Source organism: Mastigoproctus giganteus, chromosome 9 (genome assembly GCF_048544385.1).
Source record: "Mastigoproctus giganteus isolate SK-2022 chromosome 9, ASM4854438v1, whole genome shotgun sequence".
Lineage (NCBI taxonomy): Eukaryota > Metazoa > Arthropoda > Arachnida > Uropygi > Thelyphonidae > Mastigoproctus > Mastigoproctus giganteus.
The window spans coordinates 114,005,743-114,027,879 of NC_143583.1; the positions used below are offsets into that span (position 1 = coordinate 114,005,743).

General features: G+C 38.0%; 1 protein-coding gene across 1 annotated transcript in view; it reads left to right on the forward strand.

Annotated features, from left to right (window-relative positions):
* Positions 1–22,137, forward strand: part of LOC150080655 (uncharacterized) — a 175,048-nt gene that overhangs the window by 57,057 nt on the left and 95,854 nt on the right. Inside the window, exons 4-5 of the mRNA XM_090380774.1 lie at positions 9,824–10,052; positions 13,928–14,069. Coding sequence (XP_090236900.1) covers positions 9,824–10,052; positions 13,928–14,069 — 371 coding nt within the window. The remainder of the gene's footprint in view (positions 1–9,823; positions 10,053–13,927; positions 14,070–22,137) is intronic.

Genomic DNA, 22,137 nt, shown 5'->3' on the forward strand with positions numbered 1-22,137 from the left:
TCAACATGTTGGCTGCGTGTTTTATTTTAGCATCCCTTGGTTGAAGTGATTTTTTTGTGTTGTGCTTACTTGACATAAATTTATATAAAAACTAATACAATTTCCATTATAAAAATGACCTTTTAGAGAGATAAATAGCTTAGTTATATAGAAAAAATTTCAACTTCCGAAGTCGTGGAACGAATTACCAAAAAACAATGTGTTATTGGCTTCATATTACAATATTTTCACAATAAGATGGAGTCTCTGGAACGGATTAATATCTTAAAGTGGGGTGATTTTGGCACTTCATGCAAATGGTTCAAAATTGTCGATATTTTCGATATACAGTATTTTTATTAATTTTGAGAAGCTTTGTGCATATCTACGAGTTGTATCTGTGAGTAAGTCATTTGTACGTAAGAAGAGGAGTGCCTGTATTCAGTTGTAAATAAAAAAGATAAAAGTAAAGACTATGCACAAAATGTTGGAAATAAGGCTATGTCAAAAAGTGAAATGTAGTGATTGAGGAAACAGATCTTTATAAAATTATGGATCAAGGACCAGCATAAAAAAGATTTCCAGTGAGTCTTTGTCATTTAAGATAAGGGTTTGTGTAATGATTGGAAGAAACATTTGGTATCTAGTTGACTGCGTATCCATTTGTAAAAGAAAAGGATAAAAGTAAAAACTGTACACAAGATGCTTGAAATATGGTTATTTCAAAAATTGAGCTGCAGTGATTGAGGAAACAGCTTTAACATTATGGCTCGAGGAACAACATAAAAAAAAAAAAATTCCAGTGAGTCTTTCAGTCATTGAAGATAAGGCTTATGGGTTTGTGTGATGATTGGAAGAAATTTTTGGGTGAAAGTGCTGCTAATAGTCCAGAATTTCATACAGGTAAGGGTTGGTTCAATATATTCAAGAATAGGTTATGTTGCACAATATTATATTGACTGGAGAATCTGCTACATTGATAAACAAGTTTGCACTAGAATTAGTGAAAACATTTACTAAAATTGTTGAAGTGGGAAGTTATTTTGCTTGCCAAATTTTAATGTCGATGATACAGGATTATTTTGGAATAAAATGCCTATATGAACCTATTTGGCAAAGGAAGAGAAAGTTACAATCAGGCACAAAGTACCTAAAGGCATGCTCACACTGTTGCTTGGTAGCAGTACAGCAGGTGACTGTAAACTGAAACCCATGCTAGCCTGCTATTCAAAATATTCTATAGCTTTGAAGGGAAAGGTGAAAAGTGTGGTACCAGTTATTTGGAAATCTACTTCAAGTGTCCGGGGTTACTAGAACAATTTTTTTTTTATTTTGGTCTGGCAATTAGGCATATTGCTGTAGGAATGATTTAGCATTCAAAGCATTGTTGGATTGAATAATGCTCTTGAACATCCAAAACAGTGTGTTAATGCCTTCAGATACTTCCTGTGATATTCATCCTCTTGATCAGACGGTCATTAGCGCATTAGGAAAGGCACATGATACAAGAAACCAAGCTTATATAGCATCAGCCAAAAAAAAAAAAAAAAAACCCCCTTACTTCACCCATCCACTCGCTCCAAATTTTTGTCAAGTGCTGCCTTGAATCTATTTATTTAAGCTATCAACTTCTACAACGACAGATGGAAATTTGTTCCAGCAGTCAACCACCCGCTGGCTAAAAACAAACTTCCGCACATCTATCCTACAACCGTCTTTCCTCAATTTGAATTTATGCCCTCTCAGGCAATTATTCTGAGCAAGAGGAAGAATCCCAACTGCATTGAGCATGCTCAAACCATTCAAGGCTTTATACACCTCAGTCAGATCACCTAGCAGGCACCTAGTCTCCAGACACTGTAATTTGCAAAACTTAAGCCTTTCTTCGTAAGAGCAACCCTTCGTTCCATTCATTAATCTTGTTGCCCTTCTCTGTACTCATTCCAACAACTCTACATCTTTCTTAAAATGAGGCCTCCAGACCTGTATACAGTACCCAAGGTGTGGCCTGACTATTGCCTTATACAAGAGGATAATCACCTCCTTATCCCTGCTAGAAAAATTCCTGTATATCATTGACAAGACACCATGAGCTACTCTTGCAGACTGTCTGCTCTGCTCAGAAAACTTCATATCTGCCTGCACAATTACCCTCAGGTCCTTTTCATTCTCTACCACTGTCAGTGTGGTACCACAGAGTTGATACATTACTCTGGGATTACTGCTTCCCATATGTAGTACTTTACATTTGTCAATGTTAAACTTCATTTGCTACCTTAAGTTCTGCAAATTGCAGTGGCTGGAGACCAGGCCCCTGCGCGGTGATCTGATTGAGGTATATAAGGTCTTGAATGGGTTGAGCACGCTGAATTCTGATGGGATCCTTCCACTTGTTCAGATTACAAACCTAAGGGGGCATAAATTCAAATTAAGAAAAGACAGATGTAGAATAGATGTGCGGAAATTTGCCTTTAGCCAGCGGGTGGCTAATTGCTGGAACAAACTTCCATCTGTCGTTGTGGAAGTTGATAGGTTGAATAAATTTAAGGAGGAACTGGACAGGCATTTGGAGGCAGTGGTGTGATTTTTTTTTTTTTTTTTTGGCTGATGCTGCGTAAGCTCATACACTTGCTTTCTTGCATCACATGCCACTACTACTACTACCTCTCAGCCCATCTGCTCAACTTTCCTAGATCCTGTTTCAGCAGTGTAATATCATTATTGTCATTGCAAACTTGGACATTAAGCCTGATATACGATCGTCTGCAAACTTGGACATTAAGCCTGATATATCATCATCAATATCATTTATAAATACAGAAAACAACAATGGACCCAACACTGAACCTGAGGGACTCCACTAATAACATTAGCCCACGAAGAGCAGTGTCCATTGATTACCACTCTCTGTCTTCTCTCACTCAACCATGCCTTTATCCATAGCAGCAATTTGCATCTAGTGCCACACTGTTCCAATTTGTGCAGCAGTCTTCCATAATGTGCAACAGTATCAAAGGCTTTTCTAAGATCCAAATATATGGTATGAAAGTTATTCTTTGCATCCAGTTCCTTTGTGACTACATCATAGTATCCAATCAAATTAGTCAGACAAGACTTCCCCTTAACAAACCCATGCTGTGTGCGAGCTATCTTGTCTAGATGATCTTGCAATGCTTCTTTAACCAGTGCCTCCATTAATTTCCCTGGAACAGAAGTTAAACTATGTGATCTTCCTTTGCGGATTGGGGTCATATTTGCACATCTCCAGTCCATGGGTATCTCCCCTGAGTCCAGGGAAGCGCTCATAATTATGGCTAAGGGTTTGCTTATTTCCTTTGCTGCCTCCTTTAATATAACTGGATAGATTCCATCCACCTCAGGCCTGCCTTGTGTTTATCTTCAACAATTTCTCCTCCACTTTACTCTCAGTTATTACAAAATTATCTAGCTTACTGCCAGAGTTGAATACACCTCTGGCATTCCCCTCCCTGAATAACTCCTCATGTGTGAATGTCGATGCAAAATATTCATTTAGTTTGTTAGCTACCTGAGCAGGATCATCAAGAGTTGAACCATCGATATCAAGTGGACCAATTTGATTCATCCCCTTCTAGAATTTACATAAGTAAAGAACTCTTTGCTATTTTTCTTTGCATCCTTTGACAAAGATTTCTGGTAATATGCCTTCGCCTGCCTAACCTGCTTTGTAACTTTGTTACTGACCAGCTTATATCTATCATAGGCTTCTGTGTCACATGTTAAGTTATATGTATCCCATGCATTTTTCTTCTCTGTCACATGTCTAATTAGTTCATCTGACATCCATTTAGATCTAAATCTTGAACAATGTTTCCTTGTTGGTATGAAAAGTCTAGTAGCTTCCAAGATTAATTCTTTGAATGCTTCACATTTTGAATTTGCTGTTGGCTACTTTCAAGCAGTATTACATGAGGTGAACAATGAACCAGACATTCAAGCCAACTTATGAAGGCGGACTACCTTGAAGGAATTCTTGGAAGGTTATAACATCTGGAATGCAGTCAATAATACTAGAGACCCTTGGACTGTGATGAAGTAATCAATAATGAATGGATGCTAGACGCAGTTGTGTTCATAGTTAGTTACAAATTTTGAAGGTTTTAAGAAGATCCCTGAAGTTGCCACAAAGGAAGTTGTTCAATTTATGAATTAACTGGACTTAATTTGGCTAATACTAAGTGAAAGTGGCACTGAAGATGTATATGAATTGATTGCATCTCATTCAGAGTCTTTGTCTTATGAAAATCTGATTGCAAGAGGCAAATGAGATATCACCTATGGAACATTGCGCCTCCGTAGCCAGGTGGGAAGGACAGCAGTGCGTAGTATACGCTTCTTGATTAGACCGGGGTTCGAGCCCGTCACCACCAAATACGGAGGATGCGGAAAGGTCAGGGAATGACCACCGCATATCCCGGAGCAGTATGGCCTTAGTTGCTAATGCTCCTAAAAACCAAATAACAAACAAACAACAAACCTATGGAACAAAATGATGAAATTATTAAAAGTCCTCCCACAAAGACTTTGTATGTAAAGTACCTCAAAGAAGCCTTCATTTACCTCGAGAAGTTCCCGAGGTGTCAAATTCTTCCACAATGTTGATAAAAATTCTTCCACAAAGTCTAAAAAAATGTGCGAAATGTGAAATGTTTGTGGACTTGTCTAGAACAGGACATGATCTAGCCAAGGAGGATGTCTTTGTGTGTTATAGTTGCAGAGACTGTGAGGAAATTAGGCACCAACTCAGCGTTCTGATGGCCATCTATGTAGATGGCCATCAGAGGTGTAGGGTAGATGCTGTTGAGGAAACTAGTAAGAGAGGCCCATCAAGCTGTCAGCTGCCTAACTCAATGCCAGAGCCCACACCTGTGCATCAGGCAACACAGCTGCAATCTCCAAGGCAGAATGCACCGGTCCCACAGGAACTAGTTATTGTTGATGACTATTGTCAGGGAGATGGAGAATATATTATGCAAAAAGGATAGGTGAAACAGTACCAGGGTAAGTCTGCCAGGGGCAAAAGTTGATGACGTTGTAGAGCAGATAAAGTTGATATTGTTATACACGTTGGCACTGATGACCTTAAGAGTAAGAGATCTGCAGATTTAATTAACAAGTACAGGTCAATGTTGAAAAAAAAAAAAAAAAAAAAAAGTCGCGAGCTAGGGTTGAATTTGAAAGTATCTGCAATTCTGCCCAGATACGACAGGAGGGAGTATATGATGACAGCCTTGTCAATCAGTTTTCCCATGGAGAGATTGTACAAGGCTCATGGGGTAGAATTTTTTTTTTTTCAGTGTGGTCTGTGCTTACTAGCAGGAGAGACTGCTTCTATAGGGATAGGATACACTTAAATAGAAATGGTGCAAGAATATTTGCTGATGCTATTGAGGCAGTGTTAGGTGCATCGGAAAACTGCTAGCTCCCGGGGGGGTGGATTCACAGACTAAAAGATTTACAGTAGCCACAGGAAGAGGCGAAAGCGTTTCTTGTACTGCTTCTATTGTAATGAGCAGCAGCAGCAGCAGCCTAGAGAGCAAGTTTCTGGGGATTTCAAGAGCTGCTGGGAGTCATCATGGAACCAGTAAATACATTGGTTGTGTTAGGATAACTAAGAATAAGAACAGGTGTATGTATACTTGCATGTGCACCAGTGCTAGAAGTATAGGCAATAAATTTAGCATTAGCATTAGTAAAGGCACATGATGCAAGAAAGCAAGTTTATATAGCATCAGCCAAAAAAAAAAACCCCACCCTTCTCATTTAACCCATTCACTTGCTCCAATTGTTTGTATAGTTAGTCAGTTTGATGATTAACTTGGTGCATTATAGTCTTAGATGGTAATGTGCCATAAAATCCTAAAACAAACAAACAAACAAACAAATCTATTGGATGAATTTGAAGTGCTGATCAAGGGGTCAAAAGCAGATATTGTTGAGATATCAGAGACACGGTGTCAAACAGATATAAGCAATGCAGAATTGGAATTTGAGGAGTATGATGTGTACAGAAAGGATAGACTGGGTAGGTTGGAGGAGGGAGTTATGCTGTTAGTTAAGAAACACAAAATCAAAGGAAGTGCATCCAGTTGACATGGGTGGACAGTGCAATGTTGAGTCAATTTGGTGTGACATAAACACCGGGAAAGGGAAAATGAGAGTAGGAGTGTGTTATAGGCCTAATGACTCTGAATACGAACAATTGTGCAGAGAAGTAGTGGGCCAGTAAATCGGAATGTCTTGTAATGGGGGATTTTAACTTTCCAGATATTGACTGGAACTTGTGGTTTGGTCACTTGCCCACTAGCAAGACTTTTGTGGATTTATTGGATGACTGTTTTACAGCAACTTGTTTGAGAGGCAACTAGAGGGAGTAATACTCTTGATCTGATTATCAGCAGTGATTATTCATGCATTAAGAATTTTGCAGATAAAGGAACCACTGGGTGACAGTGATCACAATGTACTGATGTGGGATTTACTTAAAGATGTAACTACCATCAAGGTTAAAGGGAAGGTTTTTGTTTTCATAAAGGTGACAACAGTGGTCTCAGGCAGTATTTGAATTCTATATAATGGGATCAACTGATGATGTTAAAAACAGTGGATTCTAAACGGAAGGCCTTCAGGGAATTAATCTTGGAAGCTACTAGGCTTTTCATACTAAGAAATAGTTCAAGATTTAGGCCTAAACGGATGTCAGATGAACTAATGAGGCTTGTGGCAGAGAATAAAATGGCATGGAATGCATATAAATTAGCAGGTGACAGAGAAGCCTATTGCAGATATTAGCTAGTCTGTAATTAAATTACAAAGGAGGTTAGGCAAGTGAAGGCTGATTACGAGAAATCCTTGGAAAAGAATGCAAAGGAAAACAACAGACTTCTTTACCTATATAAATTCTAGAAGGAAGGGGATGAATCAGATTGGTCCACTTGATGTTGTGGTTCGACTGTTGATGATCCTGCTCAGAAAGCGGACAAACTGAATGGGTATTTTGCATCTACATTCATGCATGAGGAATTCTGTAAGGAAGTGGAAGACAGAAGTTTACTAAACTCTAACAGGGAACTAAATGATTTTGTAATAACTGAGCACAAAATGGAGAAGAAATTGTTGAAGTTAAACATAAAAAGGCACCTGGGGGCAGACGGAATCTGTCCAGTTACATTGAAGGAGACAGCAAGGGAAGTAAGCAAACCCTTAGCCATAATTATGAGAGCATCGTTAGATTCAGGGGAGGTCCCCATGGGCTGGAGATGTGCAAATGTATCCCCAATTCACAAAGGGGGGGGGGTTCAAAGGGTGATACAAATAATTATAGACCTGTTAGTTTTACTTCTGTTCTGGGGAGAATAATGGAGTCAATAGTTAAAGAAGTGATGCAGGATCACCTAGACAAGACTGCAGTAATAGTTCAGATACAGCATGGGTTTGTTAAGGGGAAGTCTTTTCTGTCCAATTTGATTTGATACTATGTGGCCACAAAGGAATTGGATGCAAAAAAACAATTTTGATACCATATACTTGGATTTCAGGAAAACTTTTGATACTGTTGCACATGGAAGACTGTTGTACAAATTGGAGCAGTATAGCATTAAGAGCAAGTTGCTGCAATGGATAAAGGGATGGTCGAGTGGGAGATGGCACAGAGTGGTAATAAATGGATACAGCACTACGTGGACTAATGTTATTAGTGTAGTCCCACAGGGTTCGGTGCTGGGCCCATTGTTGTTTTGTGTATTTATTAATGATATCGATGAAGGTATATCAGGCTTAATGCCCAAGTTTGCAGATGATACGAAGATTGGCAGGGTTTTTAATGAAAGTAAAGACAGTATGCTACTGCAGCAGGATCTAGAAAAGTTAGGCAGATGGGCTGAGAATTGGCAACTAAAATTTAACCTTCACAAATGCAAAGTACTACATATGGGTAGTAGTAACCGAAGAGAAATGTATCAACTGTGTTTTACTACCCTCAGGGAGGTGGAAATTAAAAAGACCTGGGGGTAATTGTGCAGTCGGATATGAAGTTCTCTGAGCAGTGCAGACGGGCTGCCAGAGCACGTCATGGAGTTTTGTCAATGCTATATAGGAATTTTGCTAGTAGAGACAAGGAGGTGATTATACCTTTGTATAAGGCAATGGTCAGGCCACTCCTCTAGTACTGCATACAGTTCTGGAGGCCTCATTTTATTAGTTCAAAGTGGAAATTGAACTTTGAAAAAGTCAGAGTTTGAATTCCATCAACATGGCCAAGCCAGTCTGTCTCAGGCTATGTGTTCTATGACTTTATCTACAGGTATCACTGGCTTTCTGTTCAGCAAATAGCAAATTAATGCTATTACAGACACAATATACTGATGCTTCATAGCCTTAGTTGCATTGGTATTTAACACATACCACCACCTTTTGAGTATTGCATAATATGATCACTCTTTTCTTGTCTTAAGAACGTTACTCCTTCTCAGCCATGCTAAGAAAATTAGTGAGAAAAACTTGGTAGCACTTTATTTTAATTCTTCATTGGGATACTGAGATAAAAATAAAAAAATAATAAAAAACTGGTTTTGAAGAATCTTAAATCAGGGTCATGTAATTACAGCTTGTATTGCAGGAGGACAATATTGCCACTGTCGTGCAATAACTGTCATGCTTGCAGTGGTAAAACTACAGTACGACTAGACCTGTCACTGCAGAATTGCCAAGAAATTCAGTAGACCAAATGGTTGTTTCAGTATGATTGTTAACGAACATCGGGTGGGCCTGCTTGAGTGTCTTGCTGGATAGAAGGGTACAGAATTGTAGTTTCACCGCTACAATTTTTCTTGTTTTTTTCTTTATTTTAAATAAATTTTTATATCAATGTGAGCATCATCACCACTGCTTAAAAGTGTTATGCATATTGTGTACAAGCCTTTTTGATGGAATATCATCCTTTGTATATTGTTCCTTAAACACATTTACACACCATTTTACTGAATGGGAAAATAAAATACTTGATGTTTTATTTTATCAGTAATTATAAATTACTTCTGCTTGCATAATTATTTAAGGCATAAAAACAGTACAATATAATGTCAATAAGTGGTGCATCAGCAAGCAGAATATACAGTTCATATTAATGTTTTATTTCAATGCCTTGCACTTCGATAATGTTAGATGTAAAATCTATGAGTGTTGCTATTTCTTATATTAATGTTAATTGCCATGCTAAATTAACAAAATTATATATTATTAATTTTAACATACCATTTACCATGGTATTCAATCCCTCCCTGTTATATGTTATTTGATGTTATTTCACCCTCTTAAAATAAAATAATGAACCATTTATAATGTATAATACAACATTTTTAGCTTCTTATAATATTTCTTGAAACTTTGTAAAAGTAAATATTTTTATATTCCTTGTTTAAATTGTAATAACAAAATGTCTGTTTTTTTGTTTGTTTCCTCTTCTGTTATTTCACACTGTTGCAATTTATGTCAGTATTTCAGAAAATTACAGAAGCTACAGAAAATTAATTGCACATTATTCTTGCTTTGCAAAGCAGTGATACATAATGTACAAACTCTGAATGCAGTATTAATAGCACTTGAAATAAATATGAATAAAAAAAAATAATAATAAAAAAAGATTTGCTATCTAAAAATATCTTTTTGGCCACATAGAAATTTCACATTCCATGTGTTGGTAAGAAAATTAAAATTAATTTGGTTCTTAATGATTTAGATATAAATGAGAAGTAATTTGGATCTTATATTTTAAAGTGAAGTAAAGCTAATTTTTTCCTTTCCTTAGAAGAACAATGGAGAAGCAAAAGAAAGTGAAATCATCAGAAGAAATTGAACTCGAAAAGATTGCTGAAGGAAGGAAACAACTTGCTTCTTACCTTAAAATGAACAGGAAGGTGCTGAGGAAAACCACTGCAAAATTGCAGCACAGTTCTAGTGGAATGGTTGACACTCTGTCAAAAGTTTCAGACCATAAACCAGCTTTGACCACTGCCATACTTGAACGAAATAAAAAGGTAATAAATTAATTTTTAGACTTTGTCCTCAAGAAATTTATAGAAACAGAAAAGTGCAGTTCTGTTTTTGTTCACCCTCTATGGCGGGGTGGGGGGGGTTCAAAAAAGATTTGTATTCACCCAGAAGTGGTCATGATAGAAAAATGTACCTTAAAATTCTGTAGCAACCACCAGTTTTGGTTTCAATCTGACAATTCATTTTTTCTTTGCAGTGCTGAATGAAGTGGTGTCACAGTGGATAAAGCAGAATACAGATCAGTGCTTTGGTTCCTCTTTCTGCAAGGGAAAACACCCAGAACAATCCTTGAGGAAATGGTTGCTGTTTATGGAGAAGACTACCCAGTCTTCTCCATAAAAAGTCTTCTCTATTGCATACTGGAATAAACAGTTAAAATGTGGAAGAACTTCAGTGCATGATAAAGAAATCCCAGAATGCACAACTTCTGTAACAGAAGAAGAAAGCCTTGCAAAATTTTGATGTTAATCATGGAAAATTGCTGTATTAGAATCAAAGAGTGTAGGGTCTGCAGAGAACCTCATCCATCTAGCAGACATTTTACTCAACCTCACCAGTTGAGTAAAGTGTCTGCTAGATTGGTTCCCAGACTTCTGACTCCTTACCAGAAGAAGGAAAGGGCACAATGTGCACGTGAAATGTTGTCAACGTACCAGGAAAAACTAAAATATTGCTTCATCCTGTATATTCCTTCAACCTTGCAGTCTCAGATTTCTTCCTCTTTCCTGCCCTGAAGTCTCTTTTTCATAGAAAACGAAAACACTTTGCTACTGATGATGAAGTGATTTCTGCTGCCAAGTCGTCATTTGAAGGACAGTCAGAGGACTTCTATAAAACAATCTTTCAATCTTTTATCACAACTACTTTGGGGTAAATAAAAAAATTTTTTTTTGAACCCCCTCCCTTGTATATTTGTTAATAATATGTTTTACTTACTTGTGCATCTGCACATAGGTGTCATTGAAATGTGACCATCTACATAATGGGATGGCACCTCCGTAGCCAGGTGGGAAGGAGCAGTAGTGCGTATTACATGCTTCTTGATTAGACCGGGGTTCGAGCCCATCACCACCAAATACGGAAGATGCGGAAAGGTCAGGGAATGACCACCACATATCCCGGAGCAATATGGCCTTAGTTGCTAGTGCTCCTAAAAACCAAAAAAAAAAAAAAAAAACATAATAGGATGAGAATGAGCCTTTTCCAACATAAAAGATAAGCTGTGCGATAGTTGGCAGTATTCATTACATTCTAATGGGCATCATTTACGAACTAGTAATTGCTAATCATGCCCCAGGATTTTTTTTGGCATTTGAAAAGAGGAATGAGTGATGATGAAATGTTAATGCCATGTTTCTCTCTTTCTCCCCATCCACTCTCAAATCCTTTCTTTTGAACCATATAGTGAGCTTCTTTAGAGCTGTTGTTGTAAATGATGTAGTAGAAAACAAAGTAGATGGAGAGTTGAAACAGTAAAGAGAAGAGGTCAATGTATAGCATGAAGTGAATGTGTAGTGTGGCATTGTATTCTGAATGAACACATTTACTTCATCTCGGAATACAAAGCCAGTGAGTGTGGATCCATTTCTTGCCACAGTATGATGTGCTTTTAGCTGAATGTGATATAACGGCAGAAGTCCAAGTTGGCATCCTTGATTAATCCTATGATTGCCAACCATTGTGACTTACACGATGCCATACACATCTTGAATGGAAGGTCAAATGATTATAAAAAGTAGGCTAGCTTTTTTTTTTTTTTTTTTCAATTATGTTTTATGTTTTTAATAGATCTACAACTTTGTTTTGCCTATAGAGAGCACTGGGTTAATTGATTGATGCCCGTCAATTCCTTGTAAACTCTGAAATGTGCCTGGCACAAAGGTGTTTTTCCTTCTGCTTGGAAATTTGCTCATATCCAGCCAGTTCCTAAAAAGGGTGACAAATCTCTCCCATTGCAATTACTTCTACTCTTTCTAAAGTAATGGAGAAATCAATTAATCGCCAACTCTTAAACTACCTAGAAACTTTCCGTCTGATCAACGATCGCCAGTATGGATTCCGTCAGTGTTGATCCACTGGTGATATTCTGGCTTATGTTACTCATTTATGGACAAATTCAATGGAAAAGTTTGGTGAAACACAAGCAGTTGCTCTTGACATCTCAAAGGCTTTTGATCGTGTTTGGCATAAAGGTCTTCTAAACAAGCTTCCATCTTATGGTTTGCCAACTGTTTTTTGTAATTGGTTATCCAGTTTTCTCTCTGATCGCTCACTGAGGGTGATGGTAGATGGCTCTCTGTCTTCTAACTTATCCACTAATGCCGTTGTACCCCAAGGTTCAGTTCTTTCCCCCCACTCTTTTCCTCTTGTATTTAATGACCTTCTTTCATTGACTGGAAATCCTATCCATAGTTTTGTTGATGATAGCACATTGCTTTCCACTTTCCATTTTGAGAAATCTTGCTCTGCTCAATCAGCTTCAACTTTTCGAAAATCTGCTACCAATTCCTTAAATGCCGATCTCCAGATTATTCTCCAGTGGGGCAAAGACAACTTAGTTGATTTCAATCCTTCCAAAACTCAGTCTTGTCTTATATCTCGCAAAAAGGATTCTCCCACTCCTATGCTTATTTTTGGTGACACTCCAATTTCTAGGCAAAATGATATATCTCTTTTGGGGATTATCCTGGCTTCTAATCCCTCTTTGGCACAAGCACATTACAAATATTGCTTACTCTGCATCTAAAAAATTTGGTTTTCTCTTTCGTTCTCGGCATTACTTTTCTTCCAAACAGCTGTTCATTCTGTACAAATTGCAAATCCGCCCTACCATGGAATATTGCTCTCACATCTGGGGTGGTGCCCGCAAAACCTCTCTCAGACTTCTTGATTCCATTCAGAAGAGGGCAGTTAGGTTAATTAATAACAGAGTCATCTCTAACAGAGTCTCTCCACTCGCTGTCTCATAGACATACTGTTTCTGCTGCATGCCTCTTCTACAGATATTTCCATGGGTGCTGTTCTTCTGAATTGGCTTCATTTAATTGCAGTTCTCTCTTTCAAAACAGTCCGAACACGTGCCGCCACCAGCCAACATCCATTTACTGTCCAGCTTCAAACTCGCAGAACCAACTTTTCATCTTCCTCGTTTATTCATTCAACTGCCGTTTTCTGGAACAACCTTTCTTTATATGTATTTCCTTAAAATTACGGTCTACAAAAGTTCAAGTCCAATGTCAAGAAATATCTTCTTTCGTCTTCTCAACCTTCCACCCAAGCACGGTAATAAGTACTATAGGTTCTAATACCTCTCGTGTTTGGGGTTTACATAAAAAAAAAAATAATAAATAATAAATAATAAAAAATAAAAGTATTACAGCTTTCATGTAAAGTTCATGTTTAAGTTTCCTGACTATTAAAATTATTTGCAGAGGAATAACAAAGTTCTTTTCTTTTTTTTAACTTAAAACAGTTTTTTTCATTTCTGTGATAAAATGAGAGATAGAAACAGTCATTACAAGAGGACATATAATGATCAATAGCAATGCTCATTACAAGAGGACATGTAATTCAAACATAAAGAGGACATGTAATTCAAACATAAAGAGGACATGTAATTCATAATATATTTCATGTATGAAATATGTTATGAATTTTATTGGAATATGATGTATAGTTAAATTATTGTGGTATATGAATTCACATATCTGAAAAATGGTAACGAGTCCAAATCCTTGTTTAATTTATTCATAGTTTTACAAGAAATACGAAAGTAAGATGCTGACTTCAAAAATTTCTCTCCCTCTTGTTTTTATTTTCAAGAATTCAGCTTTTTTTTATTATTTGTTTGTTTTATTAGCCTCATTCAGTATTAGAGAAGGTGGATGTCAGGAAAGCTAATACACATGGACATCAAAAGCTAGATAAAAATATATTCCAGCAAGGCAAATCAGAATCATCCACTCTGTTGCATAGTTCAAGTAAGGAAGATAAACGGAAAGGTAGTTATTTTTTTATCTTTCTATTCTTTCTGTGTCCTCATCTTATCAAATGCTTTTTTTGAATGTGACACGATTTGTTATGAAGCCCCATTCTATGTTCTATATTGGTTTTTGTATAGTGGAAGTTTATTAGCGAGAAACATAATATAAATAAAAAGACCATGCATAATTAAAATATGCTTCTATTTTAAACATTTTAATGCTTTCAGCAATTTACTTATAATAATTAACAACACTTTACAACAATGATGTTGAGGTGCCTCTGTAGCCAGGTGCAGCAGTGCGTAGCACACGCTTCTTGATTAGACCGGGGTTCGAGCCTGTGACCGGGTCAGGGAATGACCACCGCATATCCCCGGAGCAATATGGCCTTAGTTGCTAATGCTCCTAAAAACCAAATAACAAACAAATAAACAATGATGTTGAGCAACACACCTTTTGAGATTCCTCTTTGATGAGGCAACAAAAAGTCTCCACTATGTAGGATTGTAACTAATTAGTTACAATCCTAAATAGTTTATTAAGTCATTTATATTACTGCAAAAAACCATAGAATTGTCCTCAGAAAAGTAAGAGACTAGCTCTGTGTCTGTACCATGATGATAAAAACATCTCATTCATGTGCTTTAAAATTTTTTGACTTAAGTCTAGACTCTTTCTGCTGCTACCAAGAAGTTCTGCAGATTCCTTTGGTAAATTTAAATCTCTTACCAGATCATTGAGTTGATGCTGTGAAAACAGTTGAGAGCTGGACTCAATGTCACCAAGCATGTAGACTTCAGAAGCTTCGCTTTAAGCACTTTCTGTTGCTACTTTCTCCAATATAAGTGGAGGGCATGGAATCAGTATGTTTTCTCCATGTGGGACTGGTCTAACGGTAGATGGAATAGTAGGATATACAATGTTCTAAAAGTAATGTAACCAGAAAACTAACCTCAGTGGATGTACTTCTAATTATGAAGAACACTGACTGCAGCCAATAATAAACTTTAATAAATAAAAAGTTAGCTCTAATGATGCATTTCTGCCTGTCTACAGTAATTGGATAAGTCTTGGATAAGTCCTTTTGTTTATAAACATTTATATTCTGTAACTGAATAAATATATTGCAGTAGAGAATACAGGGGCTGGTTTTCTTTTCAGAGTACAGTTAGATGTTACTTTTAAGTTTCCTGCATGAAATTAGTGCTTCTTTGATGTACATATGAGGGGTATTTGAAAAGTTCATGGCCTGGGTATGAAGTGTTTATTTGAGGAGTCTAGTAACATGTTACTTTTCAACATAGTCCCCTTTGGAGTTATGTTGAAAAGTAACGTGCTACTAGATGACATAGTCCCCTTTGGAGTCAGTACACTTTTGCATTCGATGATGGCAAAAGTGTATTGACTTTTTGCTATCATCAGTGGTAATTTCTAAATGCATTGATTCCAGCTGTAAAGAAAGTTTTCTCTTAGGCCTCCTGGAAAGCATCAACACTGTCGGTGGGGAAATGGATGCCAGTAAAGTATTTTTTCAAATTAGGAAACAGAAGAAAGTCTAGTGCTAGATTTGGTGAACTGGGGAATGGTCCAAGATTTCAAAGCTGCACTCATGCAGCCAAGGCAATAACAGACTTGTGGGTTGTTCCGGTGGAACAAGACTAGACTCTGCTGAGTTTTTCTCAGAATTTGTCTGATATTTTCACACAAATGGCTCAATGTCTGCATATTATTAACTGTCTGGCCTTTCTGAAGGTAATCAGAAAGACCAGTTAGTCGCAGCACTCCATCATCCAAAAAAACTGATGCAGTCATCTCGACTTGGTTGTGTGTCAACTGTTTGAACTGTGCCTTTGTCTCTGATTGAAAGTGATGAACTCATGTCTCATCCATGGTTACAACCCTTGCAAGGAAATTTGCTGTATTTCTTTAAAAATGATGCAAATGTTCACTTGACTTGAAGTCTTGGTCGTTTTTGATCTGCTGTTAACAACTTTGGGACTCATCTTGTTAACAACTTTGGGACTCATCTTGTTAACAACTTTGGGACTCATCTTGCTACCACCTTTTTCATAGCAAGAACCTATGTTATTATGTGGTACACACATTCAGTTGAGATGCCTGAGAATGATGACAATGTACTGAACTGTCACTCATTCATTCATTTAACCCAAGCACGGTACTAAGTACTATAGGTTCTAATACCTTGTGTTTGGGGTTCACGTAAAAAAAAAAAAAAAAAAAAATCCAGAACATGCACACTGTCAGTTGTAGGTCTTCCACAGCGTGGGTCATCTTCCAGGCTCTCCCTCTCTCATTTAAATTATTTTTCTGCCCACTTCTTAACCATGGAATAGGAAAGGGAATCATCTCCCCCTTTATAATTATATCCTCATGATACGAGGATATGATTATAAGAGCCTTTGCTGTTAGTTCTTTTTTTTTTTTTTTTTTTTTTGCAAATATTGTACTTGCATGGTGACTGATTTTGTCCATCTTTCCTCGTTCACACAACTTTGTTGACTTCAGGACCTGTAAGTAAATAAAGACATTACTGAAACTGCATATAACTTGACAGGTTACTATTTGAAGTATTATACGTTAAGTATAGATGTTTCTAACACCTTACCACTTCCCTTTCATACTCAGGCCACAAACTTTTAAAACCCCCCTCATGCATACACATTTTTCAGAAATGTTTGGGGACATACCATGGCTTTGTATAGGCCCAAGTGTGTGTATAAAGAGGCCTGGTACAAAGGTTATAGTGTAGTTTACTTGGAGATGTCTCTTTGTTATTCCCAGACGTGTTCTAATTCCAAGGTGTATTGACTTTAGCGGCCCCAGGTGCCAAGCGATTGACTGAGCGATTTCTACTTGTGCTTTCACTGCGACTTTTTGATAGGTGAATTCTGCGTTCTCTTTTACGTTCCTCTCTTTGAGAAATCCTTTAATTTAGTAGCTCTTGTATCAAAAGTACTGGTAGAGAGCAAGGAAGGAAAGTAACCTTTCTTTATTTTTCATATCTAATAGACTAACTCCTACTAATTTCGCTTGGTCACTCCAGGCACTGCTCCTGCCTCCCCGTGGCGGGGCCGGTAACCTTGGCAGAAAAGTTCATCTGCCAGGGGCTAAAAGGAGCCAAGATGGAACAAAATATGTTTCCTTGTTTAGAACCGACAAGCAGTCGGCTAAACACAGAGCACGAACATGACTCTTCGCAAGCAAAGAGGTTAAAAACCATTTCCTCTGCGACCGAGTTTCCTGCATTTTTAATAATGCATTCATCATCAGAACAGCCTCTTAGTAAGCTATCCCCCTTTCTTATCCAAAAACACTTGGAAAGTATTGCAGGGTCTCCCAAGGTGGTTAAGAGATTGCAATCGGGGGACTTACTAGTAGAAACTGTCAACTGCAGGCATTCTGAAAAACTCCTGAAAGTGACAAACTTTGCAAAAATTCCAGTAAAGGTAACTGCCCATGCGACCCTAAATACATCTAAGGGTGTTATATCTAGTTGGGACCTTTTGAATGTGACAGAAGAAGAAATTAAAGAAGAGCTAAATGAACAAAATATAATTGCTGTCAAAAGAATCATGACTAAAAGGGACAATATACTCACACCCACCAGAAGTATCATTCTCACCTTTAACAGTCCAAATCTACCTTCAACAGTAAAAGCAGGATATCTACTCTGTCGCATTCGTCCTTATATTCCTAATCCGCTGAGATGCTACAAATGCCAAAAGTATGGCCATTCTCAGACGGCATGCAGAGGGAACCCAGCTTGTCCCAACTGTGGATCTTCTGATCACAGTCAAAACGACTGTTCGGCAAAAGAAATGACTTGTCTTAATTGCAAGGGTAACCATCCTGCTTACTCTAAAACATGTGAGAAGTGGAAAATGGAGAAAAAAATTGTAAAATATAAAGTCGAAAACAAAGTTACTTACCAGGAAGCAAGAAAATTAATTGCACCCAGTATATCTAACCGTAGCTATGCCAGTGTTGCAAAAAAAATCAAACAATAGCCACGCAAACTGATGTTACTGTTCCATCCAACATATCAATCTCCGACTGGGCCCGAGCTGTTCTTTCTCAGAAACAGTCCAATATCCAGAAGCACTCAGATCAAGCAAGTAATACGCCTCTTACGATTCCAGCAAAATCTCCTCATTCGCCAATGATTGCTACCACACCAAATAATCCCAGTTCAACTTCAAAACAGAGTATTCAGGAAACATCAATGGATCAAGAGTACCCATCTAAACAGGAAGATCCGATTCTTGAAATATTTGCAGAAGAAGAAGAAGAAGATATGGACACAGGTCGCCCCACCTTTCCAAAAAGAAATAAACCAAAGCCAGAACGCCACAAGACAGCCACGTCAGGTACAGCTTCTTCTAAACTCAAATAATGCCTTATATTTTACAGTGGAATTGTAGAGGCTTTAGATGCAACATTGATGACATTCAGTACTTAATTAGACGCTACTCTCCAGTGGGTTTCTGTCTGCAGGAAACCTATTTAACTGCTAAAATCTCTGTTTCTATAAAAAACTACTCAGTCTACCGAAGAGATCAGAATACATCTGACTCTGCTCGTGGTGGTGTAGCTATTTTGATTAACTCAAAGATCCCTGCTAGTCAAATCATACTTCAAACCAAAATTGAAGCCGTTGCTGTGCGTCTGATTGCTGAGATTGCATTTACGCTAGTCTCAGTCTATCTCCCACCAAACAATACCTACTCTTTCAAAGATATTGAAGAACTTTTAGTACAGCTACCCTCACCAGTCTGCTTGCTAGGGGATTTTAATGGCCACCACCCTTTATGGGGATCCTCTAAATTAGATAGACAGGGCCGACTGATTGAAACTCTACTAGATAAACAAAACCTTACCATTCTTAATACTGGTACACACACCCATATACAGTTACCTACTGGACAGACCTCTGCAATTGACCTCTCGATTTGTTCTCCGATACTGTTTCCAGTCATTCAGTGGTCCGCTATGGATGATCCAATGGGAAGTGACCATTTTCCAATTGTCTGTAACCTGCTCACTACACAACTACCATTAGACCAACCCTGCAGAAAATGGAAATTTTCTAAAGCCAAATGGGCCAAATTTCAATCAGCAATCATTCTGGACAAAGAAACTATTCAGCTACAACCAATAGATAAAGTAACTGATTATATCACATCCAGTCTTTTAGTTGCAGCAAAATACTCAATTCCATTATCAAACCCCCCAACCCGACGGCACTTCAACTACTGGTGGAACGAAGAGTGCACGAAAGCAAAGAAGGAAAAAAATAAAGCATTCAACTTATTCCGTCGATTTCCGACAACAGCTAATTTAATTAGCTACAAGAAGCTAAGGGCAAAAGCGCGGTTCATTCACAGGCAAGCCAAGAAAGATTCTTGGACTCGGTTTGCATGTACTATCAACAGAAATACCGACTCCAGATTAATATGGAAGAAAATTAGACAGCTTTCTGGGAAGTTTCCAATCATCCCTTCCCCAATTCTTTCATACAATGGACAAGAACTCTCTGGTCCTCTAGATATAGCAAATGTCTTGGGTGAAACCTTTGCCGAAGTCTCTGCTGTATCAAATTACACTCCGAAATTCCAAAAAATTAAGACCTCCACCGAACAGAGGCCCATTAACTTTACAACCTCACTATCACTTCCGTATAATCAGCCCCTTGAATATTGTGAACTTTTACAAGCCATAAAAACAACGAGAAATAGTGCAGCTGGGCCAGATGGCATATATTATGTCATGCTGCAGCATCTCGATGAGCAAAACTTGCAAATGCTGCTAGTTTTCTTTAACCGGATCTTCCTGGAAAATATTTATCCAACATCTTGGCACCATGCTACAGTTTTGCCCTTTTTGAAACCTGGAAAAGATCCTTCCAGTCCTAATAGTTACAGGCCAATCTCTCTGTCAAGTTGCCTTGGTAAAATTCTTGAAAAAATGATCCACAGTCGACTCAGCTGGATCATTGAAACTGAACAACTATTGAGTAATTGTCAACATGACTTTCGCAAAAATAGGTCCTCTCTAGATCTGATGATCAAGGCCGAATCTGAAATTCGCAATGCCTTTGTGAAAAATGAACACCTTGTCATGGTCTCCATTGATATAGAAAAGGCATTCGATACTACCTGGCGATATGGCATTCTCAGTGACCTACATAATCTTGGTCTACGAGGCAACCTGCCTATATTCATTAGGAACTTCCTCCAGATCCGCTCTCCAGGTTCGATACCAAAACTCCCTTTCTTCTACATTCTTGCAGGAAGAAGGAGTACCACAGGGGTCGGTTTTGAGCGCAACCCTATTTGCCATTAGAATTGATTCCATTTCCAAAGAACTTCCAAATACTGTAGAAGCCTATCTTTATGCCGACGATCTCTCCATTTCTTGCCACTCTCAGAACATGAGATCTATTGAACGCCAATTGCAAATGTCCCTCAATAAAATTCAAAAATGGGCTGAGTTCAATGGATATCGGCTTTCCCATCAGAAAACAGTTGCTATCCACTTTTGTAACCAACGCAAATTACATACAGACCCTGAACTCCGGATATCAAATTCCAGCATCCCGATTACCAACAATATTAGATTCTTGGGATTAATATTAGACAGCAAGTTAAATTTCCTTGAGCACATTAGAGTAATACGTACTACCTGTCTGAAAAAGCTGAACATGCTTAGAGCTCTATCTGCCCAGTCTTGGGGAGCAGATCGTACAACTTTGCTGCTCTTATATAGAGCACTGATTAGATCTCGGTTAGATTATGGTGCCCCAGTTTATGATTCTGCTCGAAAGAGTGTATTACGCTGGCTGGATCCTGTACAACACAATGCACTGAGGATTGCTCTTGGTGCTTATAGGACATCACCAACCTATAGTCTATATATTGAAGCCCATGAGCCCCCTCTTTACCTCCGCAGAAAAATGTTACTACTTAAATATGCAGTCAGAATACGAAACTGTTCTCCGCACCCCATCCAACCATATCTCTTTAATCCATCATTTCACAATCTCTATAGAAATAAACCAAATAAAATACGCCCAGCAGGCCTACGGCTCCTTGAAATAGCACAAAATTGGAATGTTCCTCTCCAGAGTAGGCAGCACAGAAAGAATTATTCCTGCCCACCATGGACCCCATTTCCTCAACCAGCCTGTGATAATTATTTTCTCCAATGGGGAAAGAATCATCTACCAACTCTGAATGTGCAACAACTCCATGCTAGCCATATTCAAAACTGTTTTGACTTCTTACCGATATATACTGATGGTTCCAAATCTCATTCAACTGTTGGAGCAGCAGCAGTGTTTCCCTCTGCTATCATATCAGCCTCTCTTCCACCTGAGTACAGCAGCTTTTCAGCGGAATTATATGCAATTCAATTAGCTCTAGAAAATTTGAGTCTTCACCCATCTGCAAAATATTTAATTTACACCGACTCTCTAAGCTCAATTAGAGCAATGCAGAATTTCTCTTATAAGGATCACCCTATACTAAATCAAATCAAGTATTTGCTGTTGAAAATCGAAGATCGCCAGCAACGAGTGAACTTTTGCTGGATTCCAGCACATTCAGGCATCAAAGGGAACGAGTTGGCTGATATTTCGGCTAAAAATCCATCAACAGTAGACTTAACCTCTGCCTTTATTCCAATTTCTGATTATAATATTATAATTCAAACAGCATATCATGTACAATGGACAGAGCTATGGCATAAACAAATAAATAACAAACTGTTCCAGTTAAAACAGGACCCAAAATTTTGGCACTCATGCATTCAGACAGTTCGACGAGAAGAAGTGGTACTCGCGCGGATTAGAATAGGACATACTCATCTGACTCACCTCCATCTACTCACAGGTGATGATCCTCCTCTTTGTTCACAGTGCTCTGAGCATCTAACAGTCAAACATATTTTGATTGACTGTCCACATTATCAACAACATCGAACTTCAATATTTCATTCTCTGGCTAATTTCCGTGAACGGATAACATTAAATGATATCATTGGTGAAAATGCCAATATTAATGAACTT